The sequence below is a fragment of the Halictus rubicundus genome, chromosome 10, assembly GCF_050948215.1.
Source record: "Halictus rubicundus isolate RS-2024b chromosome 10, iyHalRubi1_principal, whole genome shotgun sequence".
Classification (NCBI taxonomy): domain Eukaryota; kingdom Metazoa; phylum Arthropoda; class Insecta; order Hymenoptera; family Halictidae; genus Halictus; species Halictus rubicundus.
Window position 1 is genome coordinate 2,650,832 of NC_135158.1, and position 16,061 is coordinate 2,666,892.

Consider the following 16,061-nt stretch of genomic DNA (forward strand, 5'->3'; position numbering starts at 1 on the left):
TTTTTTGTAGCTGTGAATATGTTGGCTGAATCTTCTTTGTCATCGCAACTATTACTTCTACAGATTGCCATAATTATTACGTGAATATGTACATAACATTACGCGAAACAGCAGGATAACCATTATATATGAATTCATCTGTATATCGCTCTGGAAGTGCGAACCTGCGTGGAAAATCGTGGGCTAACAGTGGCTACTGGAAAAACGGAGGAAAAGCGGATTCTGCGCGCACATGCTCCCGTTCCCGCGGGACCTGTTGCTCGCTTCTGGTCGTAAATTCAGCCCGGGGATGTTGTCCTGGTGAAAACCGTGCGTTTGACGTCTTTATGACATGAAACTGACGTTAAATCGATACCAGCTCTGGGGCAAGCGCACACATCTAAACCAGAATGCTTGTGTTAGGGTCTCTCACGAACAGCGAAAACTACATACATTACATTGCGGATGCTTACAATGTTCCTAGCACTGGAAAGCAAAATTGATTTCCATTTACCAATTAAAAATACGGCTTAGCATGGAATGAATTAATTATGTTGTTGCCCTTTCTCCGTTCAATAATTTTAGTAAGCCGAAAATGACATGTTGATACTCTTAAATTATGCTAATGTGTTCACAATTTCGTATTTCACTACATTTTTTCACAAATGCATAAAAGCCGCAGTGTAATAAACCGTTGGAAGCGACTATAATAAATTAATTATTCTTACAATCAGCTATGTAAGAATTGTAAATTATTACTTCACAATATCAGATGGCTAATGCTCGCTAATTTCCATGAAAAGAAGTATTGGGCAAGAGAAGGTTCATTAGTTGAGACATAAATCGCGAAGGCCAACTGAATTTGTATGCGAAAGAGGGGTACAAGCGTGCCCCGCGGCGTTTTATCGATTTCACGTCAAATCGCCCGGACATGACGACCGTGACGTGTCACCGTAACAGGATCGTATCACCGGCAGAAATATCGCCAATCCGCCGATAGGTATTGTTGCGGTCCGATATTTTTTCGCCGCGCGTATATCGACGCGAACATAGACACGCGATAAGACACGCGGCGTCTGAAAAATATCAGGCCAGCATCCCGCGAGCCAGCTCGCGGGCTAGGACGAAAGAAACCTGAGAAGAATCTCGCAGGACATCGTGGACAGTGTCTGCAAGGCGTTTCTATCGATTTTCTGTCATCCTCTCGCGTTTACGACATCTCACCGCGATTCGACGCTACCAGGAACGTATCAGCATGTCATTCTCTCGGTTGTTTACACCGGTTGCCCGCGTTCCATCGGGATGCTGATGCCAATTGCTCTCGGCTGTTGCCTGGATAACGTGGAAAAGCGGAAGGTCTGCTCAGAACGTTTGACTCGAGTGACACGCGCCTGACGTGGATGTTTCAAACTGCGCACAATTTTCTTCTCCTTCTTCTATCGTTCTCGATTGTCGTATTGATAGCGTATTCATTGGCAACGGTATTTGTTGAGTCTTCATTCCATATGACTGAGGAGCTGATGCATTTCAAGAGGTTGTTTTCCACTTCATTCCAACTCGAATAGCTTCTGTGTGCAACTTGGGTCGTTTATGTCCGGAGCGAAATTTCACTCTTGCATTTCTTCTTTTCCAATATTAATGTTTTCTCCCTAATGCTTTAAACATTTGACGTTGATGATTATATATTCGAATAAGGACTTAAATACGCATTCCAGAATTTTTGTTAGATTTCTTAAAATCCTAGAACAGTAAAAAACTTAGTCATGAACTTATAAATAATTTTTAAACTGCGGATTTTTGCAGAAAATAAAAATTGTTCTTGGCAATTGCGGTATGCAGAAACCAAATAGAAAATTTCTCTCCTTAATGGTTTCAATAAGTTGCAAGCAATGCATCGATATACTTAAGAACTTTTAAACTCTTCACTATTTCAAATTGCAAGCAGCCATTTTTGTCATAATGTAGTCCATATCACCTTAGTAATGATTGGTTCGTTGTTGAATTCTATGCCAAGATCACTGAAAGGTAAGGTATAATAACTGAATATTGCTTTCTTCTTATGCAGTAAGAAATTTAGAAGTCTAACTCTTGAAACAATGTATACCACCTGTTTTAATTCCTCTAGGATCAACAATTGATCCTTTCTTGAACTTCTAGCCAGGATTTCTGAAAAATAAAATATGAATGAGCATTTTCTTATTAATTAGAGGTTTTTCCCGAAAATGCCTACCTTAAGTATTTTCTACCTTGCTAATTTAAATGTTTGTGGTCAATTGCGTGCAACAGCTGTGCCACTTTTCTCTGCTGGTGCAAGGTGAGAATTGACCAATGTTTGTGGACGACTGTAGGAGCAACGGTAGTCGATTCGCAGCTAATTGAACGGAACTGGCCGGCGTATCTGAAACTGATCAGCTGTCGAAGGCTCGTCAATCGAGAATTCAAGCACACGACCAGTTTTGTACTAGGCGAACAGATTTTCGGGTAGGCATTCGGTGGCGCTCCGTCCATCGCGAAACCACGTGACATGTCGTCCTTGCAGGATCAGGGTAGTAGTCTTTTGAACAACTCGCGTCATCGTTGTTGTAGCCAAAAATTAAGGCATTTCACTGTTAATAATGTTCGAAAAAATACACCGTCGTATTTGAGAGAGTCTACAGGATCTTGCTACTTAAGTATCACTTCTGCAGCTCGCACGGCTCGAGCAGAATAAATTCTTAAAGTTGACAATTTCATTTTTCATTCAAAAAATTCCTCAAAAATTGAGGGTGGTGAAAAATGATATTTGGATTCGTGTTCAGCGCATGAGAGTCTATGAGAATTGGTTACTAGTTTTCGAAACGCGAGATTGCCATTGAATGCGAGCTCGCGTGATATTCGTAGCCATAAATTTTCATAGATCCATGCGCGTATGGTGCGCGTTATTTTATAATTTATGCATGCCACGCGGAGAGCGCAATTCGAGGAATACTCGAGGCTCGGTATGTTTTCTTAGTAACTCCGCAACTTTCATATTCATAGATACTGCATATATTACCATCGCTGACTATCGCTTAACTAGAATATAGCGTCCGAACTATGGATCCCTCCATCGTGCCATCTGCAAAACTGTTTCACTGACGAGTTTCAAAAGAGTGAATCGTTCAAGTCCGAATGTTCATTGAAAATTCTTAATTGCTAAATCCTAAACCATTTCCACAGTCCCTGTTTCCCTTCCTGAAAGTTCATATCTAAGTATAGAGACTACTGCACAAAATAATGTACAAAATAATTCCCATGCTTCATATATTAATAATACTTTATGACTTTCAACTTTTAACACCACGGCAGTGAACCAAGTTTGCTGCCAGCATTACGGATACTGGACCTCCACAGTTGTACATTTGCATAAAGAAAACGAATGCAGTGTTCTTCGTCATTTAAAATTCTCGGTATGCTGTCCGTAGAGCTTCTCCACTGTAATGTAGCAATAATCTTATAGAAGAATGCATTGCATTTAATAGAATGTTAGAAAAGTATAGACTATTGCCAAAGTAAGTGATGACAGCGTGCTAATCGGTTTCTATGCATTGCGGCCGCCTGTTGCGCCCGGAGCGACCGCAGCGCTTCTTCTGGCGGCTGGTGGTGCATCGATACAATTTATAAAGCCGGTCGCCAGGTAGCGTGCCGCGTCGATAAGTTCGATACATCGAAACGTGACGTTGTCTAGGCCGCTGGCATTCGACGGGGAGGGGAGGGGGTAGGTGAACGGTTGGCAATAACGATACACAGGGCTGACAAGTTGACAAGCCGTGCGAACTCCTTGGGGATGCTGTTCTCCTGGCACTTCGAGATGCAGCGTGTCTTTCGAATGGCGACGGGAGCGCTTCGCAGCGCGAGCCACGACGACGGAAAAGACAATGATGGCGGTGATCGAAGCTGCCCCGACGATCACGAGCAAAAAGAGCCGGGGCGACGGGAAAAGACGGAGAGGCGGTCTTTCCTGATCCTTCGTTCGAACGGCAAAAAATGCCATGCCCCTTGGCGCGCCTCTTGGAATAATGGGGCGCCATGAACGAGTGCTGGTGCACGCAGCCTGTGTTATTATTTCGCGGGTAAATCCCGACCCGTGTCGACTCTCTGGCAAAAGGGAGGCTGGGAGGAGGGTCTGCGAAAAAAAAGAACGCAACTGTAAAAAGAAGAAGAGAAACGAGTCTGTCGTTCGTTCGTTCGTTCGAGAGCCGATAATCGCGCAACCGACAATGAAAATCGATGGCTGACACTGACTGCGCATGTCGTCACTTGCGGGGGAGAGGAGTTGTTTGTTTTTTCTGCTATCCTGGTGGCACTGTGGTTCCCGGCATTCTTTTCATTGTTCTGTCGCTCTTGTTTTGTTTTTAACGATTCTCTGCCTCCGGACGAAAATATGATATCTTACATTCCACACGTCCCACAGACGAGGGACGTCTCTTGACGCGGGAAATGAGAACTATTTAAAAACCGGCGAGTTACAGAAATGCCGACGATATCGTAGTAGAAAGCGAAACTGAAAAGTTAAAATTGATCAAAACGGTGCGCGTTCATTGTACCTTCTGCGTACTGTAACTAAAATTCATTTTGTACGAATACTTCACAATAAAAATCAATTTAGGCTCGATCAAAGAATAGGTGACCGACGCAGCACTCAACGTGTTAATAAAGAGAAAAACCCTTTAATGTAACTCTTTAAACATCCATCTCCAGTATACTTGAGTATACTAAATAATTCTTTTCATACGACCGTTTCAGGCGTGAGTTACGAAGACGCCTTGAGAGATGGCGTCCTCTTTTGCAAGCTCATGAACAAACTGCAGCCGGGCCTTATCACCAAGATTAACACCTCCGGCGGTGATTACAAGATGATGGATAACCTTAATCAGTAAGTACCTGTGATTTCTAAAGTTATCTACGTTAATTGCAAGATCCTGTAACGTCTCGTATTTCTTTATCTTTTCTTCAAGGAGAAAGATTTGTGCGGTGTTTATAGGTTTATGTATATGGTCTAAGGTTCCTCGCGTGTGGCTATAGCTATGCCATCGATTTCGAAACTGTTGAACCTCCTTGAATATCATGATTCCCTACTACACAGTCGACTTTCCGCAATCGACAGTGTTTTGCTTCGAAACGACTCTCGACTCGCGCCCTATCGACGTCGAGACCATTGGTCACCGACTCTCGCTGGAATCGAGAGATCAAACGATCTGCGACTATTGACCTCGAATTTATCCGTTCGAGGCCAACGATTCCGCCATATTTGGACGCTCGAGAACCGCGACAATAGCGACTGGCGGCGTATACGTACCTCTTCTGGTTCTCTGGGAGCCTGCTGAATAAGTACCAATAAAGTCTGAGGTCGGGACCGTCGCAGTGAACTTCGAACAGATACGACGGGCCTGTGTGTCACTTTCGCAGTAGCTGAATCCTAAGTCATCCAACAACGCTGTCATTCAAATTCGTTTAGACCCTGAACTATTACAACTGCTGAACATTATAAATGACTAACTTATATCCCCCGCAGAAAGCAGGAAAACGCGCTATATTCATTCACAGCATCTCATTCTTAGAATAAAATTATGTTAACTGCTTCGGGTAGTCTAATTAAATCCAGTACCTCTTTAATTTTTCAGTGATCGTCGGAAATTATTCAAATTTTTCGCTCTAGCTATTGCTGTCCAGAAAATCGTCTATGTCGTACCTTTCCTACTTTCAAGAATCACGCGTCTCATTCCAGGTATAGCTCTCAGACAATACTCTGCATACTTGCGGTATGTTGAAAAACTACTGAATGGACCTGCAGTATCGGACTTCGTTGAACAGTTTTTCATAATGATCCATCGTCGTAATTAGGACGTCAATGCAGCTGGATTCGAATCGAAAAGGCATAGAAGGTGTCCCCGCGACACATGGCTTGTTCGTTTAACCACGGTGTCGCCTGCGCATGCCACCAATTGGCGCGTTTTCAATGTTTAAGAGCGCTTTCTTGAATAGTGGGGCGAACGATGCGCAGCGCGGCCACTCCGCGTTACTCCCTTTTCACGCGGAAAACAGTAACATCATGGAGGTTGCACGCGTACATGTTTGCATCCTCCTTGAATGGCTGCGTGTCTGGTACCCGGAGAGCTCGTTAACACTGGCCTGCCTCACGTTTGGCGCATCGGGCTATGTGTGTCATCGACAAAATGTCGAAGAGCTTCGGCCAAGATTACGGGCAAATTCTCTTTCGAATAACGAATGAAAATTACAGACTCATTCGAGGATAACAAACGAGTTTCATCGACGAAAAATTATTCGTTACTCGCGAATAAATGTCTACCGTTATTTCAGCCACATTTATTCATTACTCGATTGAATAATAAATAATTGCGACACCTGACAATGTCAGACTGACATCTGTCGATGGTAGCCTGTAGCATCTAATGGACACAATATAAGCCAAGGATGGCATTTTTCAAGAAACTGATCGATGACAAAACTATTTCTATTATTTCAGGTTCCAAAAGGCTTGCGTTAAATACGGAGTACCCGATGTAGACCTTTTCCAAGCGGTTGACCTAATGGAAAGGAAGAATATAGCGCAAGTGACTAATACGATCTTCGCCATCGGCCGCACAGTAATTAATATGTTTCTGCTAATAATAAGTCATTTTCCTTTTAATAAGAATAAATTAATGAAATTTCTCTGTAGACCTACAGACACCCAGAATGGCGTGGACCCTGGCTAGGACCTAAACCAGCTGAAGAAAACAAACGACATTTCACGGAGGAACAATTAAGGGCCGGTGAAGGGCTCATTGGACTCCAGGCTGGTACCAATAAGGGCGCGACTCAAGCTGGGCAAAACTTTGGCGCAACAAGGAAGATACTTCTTGGAAAATAATGTTAATAGTACATCTTCTGGAATCATTGTAATTATTTGTATCACACTATCGGTGGACTGTAACAATTACGCATAGTTGATTTTATAAATTATGCTATTATTTAATATAAGAGTGTAACATTACAATGTAGCTTATATACAAATAGAAGATAAGTGACTTGCCCATAACCTTTTTTTGTTGTAGCCTTTAATTGTTAATAAAAATTTCTCTTATTTACGTGCGAGATCTTTCGTTAAAGACTCCTAAATACATACATATATTTACGGGATAATTTACAAATTGCCGAAAGTGTACAATTATCTTCACACAATAATCTATGCGAATATACATTTTGCAAATTACGTGTAGATTTAATTGCAAAATGCTTATGCGACCATTACAAGAAACATTTCGATTATTCCGTGTTGCGTCGTGTACGTTATCACGTCCATGAGATAGTGTACACAAGCGCAAACCAGCGGTTATGTCAATGAGGTTAAGTTTCTTAAGCTCTTCACGGTAATGTCGTTAGTAACGATGTGAACATTGTCATGCAAATGCAGAGCATAAGTTTTTTCGGTTATTTCTACGTTCTAACATTGCTCGGCTTTAAAATAGCGAGTGGAATTGGAGAAGGTTAGTACGGATGTGAGGATGTTAGGTTACCGACATCTGCATTATTAAATTTACTGTTTGTCATCGAAAATTGGTTAGGACAATTGTTTAAATTGAATTCGAGAGGGTCCTTTCTAGACACGAGTTACGTGACGGATGTATTCTTCGAAATTATACACCCGCCGGAACTGGAGTACACGTACAAATTGAGGCCTGCCAAGGATTTTGGAGTTCCTTTCGTAAGTGCATACCTAAATAAACATAAGTTGACTACCGAGCGTGTTTTGTTATATAGTTTTCGCGAAATTGTTCGTGTTAGAATTATATTTGAGTTTATCATATTACCAAAAATAAAAATATTGACATATTCGCATGTACACTTATTATTTTAAACCGCTATTCTAGTATTAATCGCATTTACAAAATTATATATTGTTCGCGAATGTTATGCATTTTTATCGAGCTCGGTTGCGCCGGTCAGCTATGACCACAATGGCAGTCAATATGTTAACCTTCCTGGAAATGAATCTTACATATTCACTGTGCGCAACAAATTTTCAGAATGCAAGCTTCTTGGAGGAGAAGATTCCTCTGGTTCCGGCCGAGCCTCCTCAAGGTTGCCAGCTAGCGAAGAATGCCAAAGAATTAAAAGGTAGAGTTGCCCTGGTCGAAAGGGGCAACTGTACTTTTTTCGTTAAGAGTATGATGGTTGAGGAAGCTGGTGCTAAAGCTGTGATCATAGCAGATTATTTACCTACTATAGAAGAATCAACGACGAATCCACTATGGGTGGACTATTATTATATAGAAATGACACGCGATATCACCATACCACCCTCAAAAACAGTAAACATTCCTGCTGGATTTTTGCTTGGTAAGAATGGCAAAATGATTCGGCAAACACTAAAACGTTTGAATCAACCATTTGCCTTAATCAATATCCCGGTAAACTTAACTTATACTTCTCTGGATAAAGTGCATCAGCCACCCTGGTTACTTTGGTGAACTTAGGTATACACAATAAAGTCGGGAATAATTAATTATAAAAGCAGTTTATTATGGAATTTGTTTCTCAGCAAACAGCTAATCGTTATTTCGAAATTGGCTGAGTCTCTCTTTGTAGCCATGCAAGCGCTTGAGCATTCTCTGGTCCTTGCAATAGAGGTTCCAAAGTATTCAAACATTTTGCATGGTAGTTGTTCAAGTACTTGATCTAAAATGAATTACAAATGATATTACCGAAACAAGGAGAATGTAAAAGAGAAGTAAAACCGGTACCTCGTCGTCTGTTAATAAGGAAATATCGAGCAACTTGGTCTGTATAGGCACCAGTGTAACAGTCTCGAAAGTAAGAAAGTCACGATTCTTGTGATTGTACGGAGTATTTGCATTTACCACTAATTCGATATTTTCGAGTCTAATGCCAAACTCTTCGTCCTCGTAGTATCCTGGTTCTAATAACGTTACGAATCGTAATAATATTAATAATATACGTTATGCAGGATGTTCGGCGACAGATAGGAACGATTCGGCTTTGTTTTTAAATTATTAATAATCTTATTTTAACTCTAAAATTGTTCCCCAACTAATGCCAAACACCCTGTGCAACGAACGCGAATAATACTTCTATACTTTGTACCATTTGAAAGAAACATGCCAGGTTGTACGCCTGGGTCGTCAGGATTCGGTCGCCATGAGATGGAAATAGGCCCTTCGTGAACATTTAGATACGAACCTACTCCGTGACCAGTACCATGAAGATAATTAAGTCTGTAATTATACATTTAATGTATGAATAAAGAATATTTTCCATTTTATGAGGAAGGCAGATCTATGTACCCGACACTCCACAAGTTCTCACGAGCAAGCGTATCGAGATAATTTCCTTGTAACTTCATGGGAAAAATGGTCGTCGAGAGATGGCACTGTCCCTTGAACACCCTCGTGAAACATTCACGTTCGAAAGCGGTAACATCGCCAAAGTGTAATGTTCTTGTGACGTCCGTGGTGCCGTCTTGGTATTGTGCACCAGAGTCACAAAGATACAATTCTTTGTCTGTAATTGGCACATCCGTTTCCGGTGCTGGTTGATAATGGATTATTGCTCCGTGAGGCCCAACAGAGGAAATCGTTGGGAAACTGAGCCCGATGAAATGCTCCTGCTCCCTTTTAAATAAAACGTGCTATTAAAATTCACGCAGAAGAAATAGAGCATAATTCATTAAAATCATGTTCACCCTATAACTACCCTTGTGATAGGGGTACCGATTTGAAACTTACGTCCTGAATTTCTCCAGCTGCGTGGCCCCAGATATTTCCGTGATCGTTGCTTTCTTGTTCTTAACTTGATCTTCCAACCAAGCAAAGTATTTTACAAGCGCAACAGCGTCACGTATATGCGCGGCTTTCATTCCTTGTATCTCGACATCGTTCTTTATAGCCTTCATAATGCTTATCGGCGTAATAGCATTGTGTTGTTTTATTTCCCCGCAAGCAGCGTGTATGGCATAACTCGAGCCATTGTTTATCCATATTTTTTCGTTGCTCGCAACTGCGGTTTCCTTTAGAAATGCGTGTACATCATCGTACGGATGATAAACCACGTTCACCCCTTCGTCTATTAACTGTTGTTGAGCTTCCTCACTAACTTTGCTTTTATCAACGAACAAATGTAGATCGTTTAACGTGAGAATCACGTAAGCAAAGAAAACGGGATTGTAAGGTATATCAGACCCTCGAAAATTCAGAATATATGCCACTTCGTCCAAAGCTGTGATCACAAGTACTTTCGCCTTGTTCTTATCCATTTCTTCTCTGCACAGTCTGACTTTTTCCGCTACAGTACGCCCTGAAAATTGCAGAGGCTGCGGTAGAATAGTATTACCTTTGGAGTCAGGCTGCTCGTTGCCCCATACTTTATCAATTAAATTCTCTTCGAGTGGCATCAGACAGTGACCAGCAGCGGTTAAACTGGTATGCAAGATGGCCCATTCTGTGTAACTCATTAGATTAGAATCTGCACCAACAGTAGATTTAGGTGGTAAGTTAGAAACCAACCATGCAGCTCTAGTCGGAGTATCTAACAATCCTTCCCTCATAAGAGTCCACATTTCTGGAGGGTCAAATTCTGCCAATGCTTGCGTATAGTACCTTCCATCTGTCCATAACAGAGCTTTGTCTGGTGTAACAATCGAAACACCGAAAGAACCAGTAAAACCACTGATGAATCTTACTCTTTTGTCTCTCTCCCTCAAGTATTCAGACTGATGAGCATCGCTTGAATTTATAATCAGAGCCTGGATACCTTTCCCTTTAATTCCACCAATTGGAACAGCTTCCATTAACTCGCGAAGCTTAGCTAGTTTCATTGCACCGTTCCTTTGTGCCATGTTGATGTCACTGTGACCATAAATTTTCTTCTATAATAATTTGTAATGAAAGGGAATTAAACTACAGGGGTCTCGCGTATTCGCATTTCCATTATCCGAATATCCAAACAGCTGTTTTGAAAACTTTTGCAATCTAGCAGCCAAGGAGATAGGGCCTTTATCTGTCTATGTATTAATACAAATATGGGAAGCTCTACTGCATCTAATTTAATACTTTCGAATTATATCAGCTATTGTTCCTCCAATATTTACCTTTTTCTACGCCGTTCGTTATTCCCATATAACAGAATATAAAATATGGGCTGATAGCGCGCTCAAAAATGACTATTTATAATTGTCTACAGCGAACGTCAACTTCTTTCTTCAAAGTGCCCACGATTGTGCCATTAATCGCTTCGTTAAAAGAATATTATCTTATCGAATACTCCAGACAAACATCGATGAATTCAATTCTTTCCTTTATCAAAGATAAAAATCGAACACTGTATGTACACTGATACTCCAACCTGTTTATTGACACGTTTCAGGACAATTCTGATTAAGGTTATTCAGAAGTGCATGACTCTGTTTGCAAACATTTAGTTAAAAAAGCTAGTAAGTATATCGCAACAAATTGCAATTATCAGTAACTCGCATTCATAGTTCATTGAAATTTACCTTTGAAGTAATGAAATAATATTCTTGTTTAATCGGAATGTGCATGAGACACGATAAATAGATGAAATATGACGTATATAAATAAAAATCATATGCATCGTAAATTGCCGCTACTTAATGCACCGATTTGAGAATGATGGAATTTGTTACTTAACTTTTGCAATAATTTTTGCTGCTCATTTATTTTGCGATACTGTCTATGTTTAGGTCTCTGGTTTTAAAAAAACATGCGAAGTAAATACCAATTGTTTACGTTTTATTGTTGAACAGAGATAATAGGAAGATAAGCGATATAATATTGCAATGTAAGTATATATGCAGTTATATGTTTCTAATCTAACATATAATTACTGTAAGTTGTTACTCATTGTTTTTAGCATGCTCAGTTTAACAAAACATTGTGCCTTAAAAATTGGAAAAAACAATGCATTGGGGTTTCTTCCGCTTCGACAGAGTTTGTATACATGCACTCTGAAACCCACAATTGCGAAGAGGGCGACTTTATTAATAAAAAGACAAACTACTTATTTGCAAAAGGTATACATACTGAAGGTGTCAATACACTAGCAAGTAACTTACAACACCTTTTGCTCTCAGAGAATAAAAAAATGTGTAAACAATATTTGCAAATAAGTGCATATAGTTCTGCAAATTGCTCTTGCAAAAAATGTTGCAAACTATTTGCTAGTGTATTCGCAGCCTAGGTTTCAAATAACATTCCAGTATAAATGAAATCAAGACTTACTTTTGTAATATTGTTTCTAGAACATACTTAACCAGAGGAATGTTATAGCTGTAAGTTTTGCCTCGAAACCAGCCTCAAAACCAGATAAAATTGTAGGAAAATGGATGTTAACTTGTAGTGGCATGGTCTTTATTGCCGTAGTCTTAGGTACAATTGTCTATTTATTCTATTACTATTGTATACGCACTGTTGTAAAAGTTGTTGTGGACAAAACTTACGGGAAATAGATTTTAAGGCAGAAAACAAACTTCTATAAATTTGAGTATACATCTTGAGGTTCTATACTAAACACTTAAATTACCTCAGACATGAAAATGAATAAAACATAATTGAAAACCGTATAATAATTTATTTCTTCGTCCTATGGTACATAGGAGGTGTAACAAGACTCACAGAATCTGGTTTATCTATGGTCACTTGGAAATTGCTAGGTGAAAAAATGCCTACTACAGAAAGTCAATGGCATGCTGAATTTGAACGTTACAAACAGTTTCCTGAATATAAAATGTAAAGCTTATTAACATATGTTAACTCAAGCATTATAAAACTATACTGTGCATCTATATTTCTATTTTAGAACTAATCACGACATGACATTGGAAGAATTTAAACGCATTTGGTGGATGGAATACTTGCACAGAATGTGGGGACGTTTGATAGGCGGTGTATTCATAGTTCCAGCAACTTATTTCTGGGCGAAACGTATGCTGACACCAGCAATGAAAATCAGAGTAGCTGTCCTAGGATCGTTGATTGGTTTACAAGGACTTATGGGCTGGTATATGGTGAAATCTGGTTTGGAGGACCGTTTTAAGGAACAATCGGATGTTCCTCGAGTTTCGCAGTACCGTTTGGCTGCTCATTTGGGAATGGCATTTGTAATATACACAGGATTCCTGTACAATGCTTTAAGCTGTCTAAGTCCCGCTGAGAAATTAGATCTGAACGCTTTGAACGTTAACATGACCGATGTCAAACAAAAACTTAAAAGATTCAGAATGGTGGTGCACTCCACGAAAGGATTAGTCTTTCTTACTGCTTTATCCGGAGCTTTTGTAGCAGGAATGGACGCAGGTCTTGTTTATAATACATTCCCGAAAATGGCAGATAAATGGATACCGGACGACATACTCTCAATTTCGCCTAAGTGGAAAAACTTTACCGAGAACCCAACCGCTGTACAATTCGATCACAGAATTTTGGTATGCTTCATACGTACAGTATGTCTAGTTTAAATGTACACACGAAATCGGTATTAAAATCTATGTTTCTACAGGGTATCGCCACGTTGTCTCTGATAACTTATATTGGAATTGCATCTCGAAAATATAAACTTCCTGGCAATGCAAAGAAGGCAGTTGTTGCTGTCCTATGCGCTGGTTATTTACAAGTATTACTAGGGATAACAACATTGTTGTACCATGTGCCAGTAACATTGGCCGCATCTCATCAGTCTGGTAGCCTGCTTGTACTAAGCACGATGATTTGGTTGTGTCATGAATTGAAGTACTTAAAGTATGTTGTTAAATGAGACTGTAAATAACTAGTTTGTTACGAAGATTTGTGATACACGATGGTCCGCCACGAGACAGGAAACGAGATAGGTAATTTCATAACGATTTCACAACATTATGCTTTATTTGACAATGCATTAAGTTATAATAATCAATATTCATAGAAATAAATTTACACGTGTGTAAGTAATATACCTACAATCGGAATATCAAAGTTTAAGTAATTTTTATATCATTTGGTAAGTAAATTTAATTCCATGTTTATAAAGAACAAATAAATACCTATCCTAACGTAGTAAACAAATTGTGTCATATCTGTAACATTTTCACTCGTTTTTTCTTCTTCGTTATTTGTTATTACAAGGTTACATCTTACGGACCCGACTGAATTTTATCTCTAGACTGTAAATCAGAATGAACTGACTACTAATATCATTTCCTTTTTTTTTCATTGTGCTTGGGTAAGTATCAAATACTAAACAATGTTTGTACTGATACCTAATTTCAAAAACCAGCTTTGGTAAGTAATATTACACAGTTCAATAGTAATATTCGAATAGTTTAAAAAATGTGTAAACCCTGCTTAATTGATAATTGCTATCTAATTACAGTAATATTTCGTTTCAGCATTTAAAAAGTTTTTTTTTTTCTTTCTTCGTAATATATCCCCTAATTACTTCTGATCAGCAACACAGTGAATTCAACGTTATTTTATTGGCAGTTGTTCTACCTAATCTCCAATCAGTCATTCTTTGATTTTTTTTTCTTTTGTTTAAAACGCCTTATATGCATTGGTCCAACATAGCAACATTAATATAAAGCAGCAGCAATATTTATTAGGCGTTTTTGAATTGCACTTTCATTATTGTAATGCTTTTTTTTTATTTACAGTCACTCTCATTTCCTTGCATGGCAATAGTGCCACATCACATTTTATATATTTTTTTTTATTCAATATTACACGGATATGAGTATTAAAGAAAAATGTTTTTTTACCGCTCGTACAAATAGGAATTACAAGCCTTAAAAAAGAAACACAACATTTACGATAAAACCTTTACACGAACATGTGCGAAAATACACATACTGTAATTTAACTATATGCAAAACATTTTTGCACGGTGTTTGAACATCAATCGAAAAGAACTTAATGCAGTCTCTTTTATATATATTGCAAGTAACCCAAATACTACATAATGAAACTAATATCAGTCTGATAGAATTTGTTTTCCCCATTGAGAATCTTATGTCTTAATTACATTCTGGTAACACATGTCTCACAATAAATGCGAAATTACCATTCCGAACATAAGATAAGTATAAATTAATACTTCAAAAAAGTGTCATTGCTTTACCAGAAGATCACATGTCTCATTGAATGAAGGTACAGTTTAATTGCATATTGCTAATGCAAATAGAAAAAAAGTCTATTTCTTCGTATATAAAGAACATTCGTGAACACTGTGATCTAGCAGAGAGAAGAATTGTATATTTACGTGGGTTTCCTAAATTTCTAGACAAAAGAGATGTGCTTCTTTTATTTGCACCATTATTCGTGTTACATATATCCAAAGAAGTTTATCATAATCAATTTTTTCGTGTGAATAGGTTTTTGTACACTTTCGCGTTAATATTTTTAACAATTTCCTCCAGGCATTTGTATTATTATCTTGGACGTGATTACCCAATTTATAAATAAGTTATTTATAAGATTAAATATACTTGTTTTTCGACACTCAAATTGAAAATAGTGGAACTGATATATATATATATCATGATTATGTATATCTGTATACATATATGTATATATGTCTGCTTTTATCATACATACACCCACACGCAATACTATATATAATTATATATGATCAATGCATATAAGAAATAAACTATATCACCGTTGTGTTAGTACAGTCAATAAATTCACACGCATAATATGTCACTTTTGTATAGTTATGCCTTTAGACAAGTTTTTTCTTTTGTTGTGCAACATATGGGGCAGAAGTAATGAATTAAGTGCTATTTAAAAATCGAAGTTGCAGTACCGTTCTTGTGTTAAACATTTCCTTATAAGCACAAATAACATAGAAACGTCGAAACGATTGCGCTGATAAAATCGTGTACAAATTATACATTCTGCACCACATGCGTTTTTCAATATTAGTCTTATGTTTTCTTCTCTGTGCATTACTCTTTAACTTTGAAAACCTTATACAATATCCTATTAGTACTTACAGGAAGGAATCGTAGATTTTCAGGCCATTGTTAGGCCAAATATTTGCTCCTATTAAAT

At 38.7% G+C, this 16,061-nt stretch overlaps 5 protein-coding genes across 6 annotated transcripts in view; 3 read left to right on the forward strand and 2 right to left on the reverse strand.

The window, feature by feature from the left end:
* Positions 1-7,088, forward strand: part of LOC143357695 (muscle-specific protein 20) — a 28,910-nt gene extending 21,822 nt beyond the window's left edge. The window contains exons 3-5 of the mRNA XM_076794241.1: positions 4,744-4,873; positions 6,485-6,605; positions 6,680-7,088. Coding sequence (XP_076650356.1) covers positions 4,744-4,873; positions 6,485-6,605; positions 6,680-6,871 — 443 coding nt within the window. The 3' untranslated portion in view covers positions 6,872-7,088. The remainder of the gene's footprint in view (positions 1-4,743; positions 4,874-6,484; positions 6,606-6,679) is intronic.
* Positions 1,936-4,692, reverse strand: LOC143358139 (uncharacterized). The gene is made up of 4 exons (XM_076795056.1): positions 4,687-4,692; positions 4,545-4,560; positions 4,243-4,388; positions 1,936-4,123 (listed from the first exon to the last, which is right to left on the reverse strand). Exons 1-4 carry the CDS (start codon positions 4,690-4,692, stop codon positions 3,539-3,541), a joined length of 753 nt encoding a protein of 250 aa, XP_076651171.1. The 3' UTR covers positions 1,936-3,538.
* Positions 7,089-7,228: 140 nt separating the features above from the next.
* On the forward strand, positions 7,229-8,471 carry LOC143357694 (PRADC1-like protein). Of its 2 annotated transcripts, none has more exons than XM_076794239.1 (3): positions 7,229-7,487; positions 7,566-7,705; positions 8,028-8,471. In XM_076794239.1, exons 1-3 carry the CDS (start codon positions 7,403-7,405, stop codon positions 8,469-8,471), a joined length of 669 nt encoding a protein of 222 aa, XP_076650354.1. In that variant the 5' UTR covers positions 7,229-7,402. The 2 variants fall into 2 exon arrangements, with proteins under 2 accessions (XP_076650354.1, XP_076650355.1); XM_076794240.1 differs by having other exon boundaries at positions 7,230-7,487; positions 7,605-7,705.
* Positions 8,472-8,502: 31 nt separating this feature from the next.
* Positions 8,503-11,249, reverse strand: LOC143357687 (xaa-Pro aminopeptidase ApepP). The gene is made up of 6 exons (XM_076794226.1): positions 11,108-11,249; positions 9,747-10,865; positions 9,306-9,632; positions 9,106-9,236; positions 8,745-8,920; positions 8,503-8,679 (listed from the first exon to the last, which is right to left on the reverse strand). Exons 2-6 carry the CDS (start codon positions 10,853-10,855, stop codon positions 8,557-8,559), a joined length of 1,866 nt encoding a protein of 621 aa, XP_076650341.1. The 5' UTR covers positions 10,856-10,865; positions 11,108-11,249; the 3' UTR covers positions 8,503-8,556.
* A 93-nt stretch (positions 11,250-11,342) lies between these two features.
* Positions 11,343-14,256, forward strand: LOC143357690 (heme A synthase COX15). The gene is made up of 7 exons (XM_076794230.1): positions 11,343-11,449; positions 11,720-11,817; positions 11,890-12,049; positions 12,278-12,404; positions 12,632-12,764; positions 12,835-13,459; positions 13,534-14,256. The coding sequence occupies exons 3-7, from the start codon at positions 11,891-11,893 to the stop codon at positions 13,786-13,788; spliced, it is 1,299 nt and encodes a 432-aa protein (XP_076650345.1). The 5' UTR covers positions 11,343-11,449; positions 11,720-11,817; position 11,890; the 3' UTR covers positions 13,789-14,256.
* The last annotated feature ends 1,805 nt before the right edge of the window (positions 14,257-16,061 follow it).

Bases quoted from the DNA above. Each gene is read 5' to 3' on its own strand.
- LOC143358139 (XM_076795056.1), bottom strand. The intron at 4,124-4,242 runs GTCAGTGTCAGC...TTTTTTTCGCAG, and splicing joins CGCAAGTGACGACATGCGCA to ACCCTCCTCCCAGCCTCCCT.
- LOC143357694 (XM_076794239.1), top strand. From the start codon at position 7,403: ATGCAAATGCAGAGCATAAGTTTTTTCGGTTATTTCTACGTTCTAACA. The intron at 7,488-7,565 runs GTTAGTACGGAT...AAAATTGGTTAG, and splicing joins AGCGAGTGGAATTGGAGAAG to GACAATTGTTTAAATTGAAT. The intron at 7,706-8,027 runs GTAAGTGCATAC...ACAAATTTTCAG, and splicing joins AGGATTTTGGAGTTCCTTTC to AATGCAAGCTTCTTGGAGGA.
- LOC143357687 (XM_076794226.1), bottom strand. From the start codon at position 10,855: ATGGCACAAAGGAACGGTGCAATGAAACTAGCTAAGCTTCGCGAGTTA. The intron at 9,633-9,746 runs GTAAGTTTCAAA...TTTATTTAAAAG, and splicing joins CAGCTGGAGAAATTCAGGAC to GGAGCAGGAGCATTTCATCG. The intron at 8,921-9,105 runs GTACAAAGTATA...TAACGTTATTAG, and splicing joins TGGCATGTTTCTTTCAAATG to AACCAGGATACTACGAGGAC.
- LOC143357690 (XM_076794230.1), top strand. From the start codon at position 11,891: ATGCTCAGTTTAACAAAACATTGTGCCTTAAAAATTGGAAAAAACAAT. The intron at 12,050-12,277 runs GTATACATACTG...TATTGTTTCTAG, and splicing joins AAACTACTTATTTGCAAAAG to AACATACTTAACCAGAGGAA. The intron at 13,460-13,533 runs GTATGCTTCATA...ATGTTTCTACAG, and splicing joins AATTCGATCACAGAATTTTG to GGTATCGCCACGTTGTCTCT.